Below are 4,000 nucleotides of genomic sequence, written 5' to 3'. Positions count from 1 at the left end.
TTTTGCTTCACAAACTTGGATGAAACCGCTTGGTCAGATCTGATTTGGTTTGAAGGTGTTCTTTAGCCATGAACGTTATATATGCTTTGACCCCGCCCGCACGATATGGTCCAGCACAAAATTCTTCTTCTATATATATAGAAAGACAAATTGCAGTTAGGTTCTAGTTACTTTTCACATAAAACAGAGAATGTGTGGTGTGAATCACAAGAAGAAAAAAAAGAAACTGTAAGTGAAGAAAACAAGCCTTTGTGTCGTTGTATTTGGCAATGACGACTTTGAGCATGTTTTCCATGTACTGCGGACTAAAGAAGGACTAAAGAAGGCATCAAGCTCAAGGGGTTTGAATCCACAGTATATTCGACCCGAATTCCGCTTTGGAAGGTAATCTCGTGGCACATCGAAACCCTGATGATCGTAACAAGAATTAACCCAAGAGTTACACTCCCCTAGCTACCAAAAATGCGATTATAGATGCCAAGGGATCTACCCTAATATATATATAATCATAGTGAGATCGATAAAAGGGTCCAGACATAACATACCTCGCTTTTGTGACATTGGCGAAGGTAGCGACACCAATCCTCAGAGTCTTCAGGATCCGAATTGTATTCACAACCCACGAAACTATCAACATCCCATTCTTGATCGCTTTCGACGCTGTCCTTATCCTCGTTATCTTCGTCCTCTTCCTCCTCCTCCTCCTCGTCCTCTTCCTCGCTAGTCGCGGAAATCTCGACCTTTTTAAGGACCTTGAAACCAATCTTGGCGAATAATGTAATGAATCTCTCCAACTCTAGCTTGGTGCTTCCTCAACAGTATCGAAGGATCTCGGCGTCTCTAGATTTGCTTCTTCAACGGTATCGACATCGCTGGATTTGGGATCCATTTGTCCCAAGTAAAAACCCTAGAGAGAATTCTGAGACGACACGGACAAGTCAGAGAAGAAGAAAGAAGAAGATAGGTTGATTAAAAAGACAAACTTAAAAAAACCAAACGCGAGGGCACTATTGTCCCTACTGGTTCTGTACTTAGCAAATGCTGATGGTGTTTCTGCCTTAACGAGTTATGGACCTGCCAATTCTTAAGCGACGTCCCGTTAGTGAGTTCAGTAACATGACCAGACCTTCTTCGACCGCATCAGCTTGTTTGTCTAACTCATAGCTGCTTAACTGTGGGAGAAGGCTAAGCTCGCATAGGAGTCCAATTGCTGCTGCAGCCGTGCAGGTACGGTCCCACGATGGTTGTGACCTGTCCGTTTAAAGATCAAATGAGGAAGGAGAGCACTATTTTGGCAGAGAGAGATTGGACCAAGAACATGAGTAAATATAGAGGCTTGAGACTATTTTTACCGGAGCTTGGACCAGGAACATGAGTAAATATAGAGGCATTGCGGATGCACCAGCTGAAAGAGATATACAAGGAAGATCTTCATCTCCCTATACTGACTTTGCGTGATCCTACATATGAGTTTAAGCAAATATCTTTCCGTTAAGCAAGTTCTTTAGAGAAAGGAAAAAAGATGAAATCCATGTGAGAGATGATCAGCCCTGTACCTTTAAAAGCTTGAGCATTGCAGCAGAATTGTTCCACGTGCCATCAAGCAAAATGAAGTGAAGATCTGTCTGGGAAATATACAAAGTGTAGAGAGTCTTTCAGTCTATATCCTTAAACAACCTAATCTAAGAATTTTTCTGTTTGAAATAAGCAACGATAGAAGAACAGAGAGCCTATAGTCAAAACATTGCAATCTTTACCATGGATGATGATCCAGGATTCTCTGAAGCCGAACAACCAAAAGTGTCTTTAACCGAGAAAGTAACTTCCGAGTTCTGGTTGGGATAGAGGCAACGGACTTGGTTTTTTCCTGAGCATCCATCAGAACAAAAATACAAGACTTTAGCAAAACAACTAGAGATTTTGAGTGACATCTTTTCAAGTTTAAACAACAAAGACTAGATGTAGATGAATCAAACACCTGCACGCTTGAATTCATTCCACATGATCTCTTCGTCTTCAGCAATTCCAAAGACGCAGAGTGTAGCGGATTGGACGCCAAATATCTGCCACAATAACTTGCCCGTGTTGTTCTGGCGTAGAAAATCCTGCCAACAGCTAAACAGCCTATCAGTCATAGGAGTTGGAGGGTACAGATTGAAATGGAATAGCCTAAACTGGTTGGTGCAATACTAACCCTAGGATGCATATAAAGCCAAAAACGTATCTGTTTCCATAAACCACACGGCTTGATATATGAACACATGCAGTCCTCCATAGCAAGCCAACACTGCATATATTCAGAAAATGTCTCGTCTCTTAGATTTGAGTTCATGGAAAATAAATCAATTCAAGAAACAGTAATATGGAAGTACCTTCTGGCATAAATAACCCCTGCTCCCAAGCAGCCGGCAAGCAACTTGTCGAGCAGAAAAAAACCGGAACTTCTTCTCCGGGTCATTTAATGCTTCATATGTAGCCCTGTGTTTCTTATCTTCATATGCACCAAACGGTCCCTGTGATAGTTAGTTGCACACAAGTAGAAGTATTATAACCTCACTCTCTAACATTTAAGAGCTCAAAGATCAACCCAAATCATATTAACCAGGAAGAAACCAGTAGCATTCCACAAAAAGACGACATAATCATTATACTCATAGAGCTTCAGAAGATACAACAGCTCAGATCACTATATCCTCAGAAAAAAGAAGTAATGTAAGCAATAAACAACCTAAGTATAAACGAATAATCATTATACTCGTAGAGCTTCAGAAGATACCACAGCTCAAATCACTATAGCAAGATCCTCATAAATGAATAATGTAAGCAATAAACAACCTAAGTATAAACGATTCAAAAGGAAACAAACAAGGAGGTTTCAGTCATGGTCACCGGCAACTACCTGTAACTTGCCACCATTTCCACCAAACTCTATAGGAGAATCCAATTTGCACTCCAGAACTTTCAAATCATCCACAATCTGTTTCACCGCGGCTGGGAATGGAGACACCGGACCCCATCTCCGCCACTCCTCTACCGAGATGATTCCGTCTTCGGATTCCCTCGGCTGAGAACGCGAATTCACGGGAGTCATAACCAATCTCCGGCCAGCAGCTCCGAGTTTACGGCGGCGGATACGGCAGTGAAACAGTAGAGACGGAGAGGTATCGAGTACGACGGATGTTCCGGCGATATAACGCATCGTTGGGTTCTAATCGAGGAGTAATAATAATTTAGTTTTACGGGTAATTGAATCATATTGGGCTTTTATGAGTCTAATAAGGCCCAGTATTATTAGGTTTTTGGATATTACCCTCGTATTTTTTCTTCTTTTTTTTTTTCTTTTTCTTTTTTCTCTGTAGAGAAGTGTTATAAAATTAGAGTGACAACTTTTTAATGTTGGATATAAAATTATTAATTCTAAATGTGTAATTTTTCTTATTAGACAACGTCTCGCAATTTTTAATCCTAAATTGAAAAGGACCATTTTCTTTGTTGTCTCAAATTTCAGAAGATACATTAATATGCCTATTACCAAATGTCCCAGTTTATAAAGAAGAACATACTATCGTTTTCCAAAGCCTAATGGGAAGTGGAAGCAGACAGAAAATCTATATACTAGTATGTCTTAATCTTCTTTTTCTACTAAGTTAAAAACAAGTTGTAAGAGTCTTAATACCACCAGGTTGTATGATCAAATTTAACTATTCAGGCTTAAGAATGATAAATAACAAAAGTTATAAACTACAAATCTTTGATGATTATATTAACAACATATAATATATAGACTATATAGTTATGGTCCGTTTTAAGTTCAGCTTAGGAGAAAAATTCATCATTTGAGCAAAAGTAAGAAAAGAAAAAAAGTAACCAAGTACAAGTACTATTACTAAGTAACCAAGTATATACATAGTACAAAAATAAACCAAAAATAGGTAAACAAAAAAAAAGAGATAAAAAGAGCAAATTGTATAAAAAAAAAAAAAAAAAAAAAAAAAAAAGA

General features: G+C 38.8%; 1 protein-coding gene across 2 annotated transcripts; it reads right to left on the bottom strand.

Moving 5' to 3' along the window:
• Positions 250-3,200, bottom strand: LOC104754492. 2 transcript variants are annotated; one of them, XM_019238764.1, is made up of 10 exons: positions 2,900-3,200; positions 2,373-2,513; positions 2,195-2,287; positions 1,979-2,105; positions 1,758-1,867; positions 1,557-1,625; positions 1,353-1,460; positions 1,021-1,251; positions 546-919; positions 250-408 (listed from the first exon to the last, which is right to left on the bottom strand). In XM_019238764.1, exons 1-7 carry the CDS (start codon positions 3,197-3,199, stop codon positions 1,440-1,442), a joined length of 861 nt encoding a protein of 286 aa, XP_019094309.1. In that variant the 5' UTR covers position 3,200; the 3' UTR covers positions 250-408; positions 546-919; positions 1,021-1,251; positions 1,353-1,439. The 2 variants fall into 2 exon arrangements, with proteins under 2 accessions (XP_019094309.1, XP_019094310.1); XM_019238765.1 differs by having other exon boundaries at positions 1,032-1,251.

This window comes from Camelina sativa, chromosome 17 (assembly GCF_000633955.1).
Source record: "Camelina sativa cultivar DH55 chromosome 17, Cs, whole genome shotgun sequence".
Classification (NCBI taxonomy): domain Eukaryota; kingdom Viridiplantae; phylum Streptophyta; class Magnoliopsida; order Brassicales; family Brassicaceae; genus Camelina; species Camelina sativa.
Note: the sequence above shows the minus strand (reverse complement) of the source record. Positions and strands in the feature narration are given on the sequence as shown.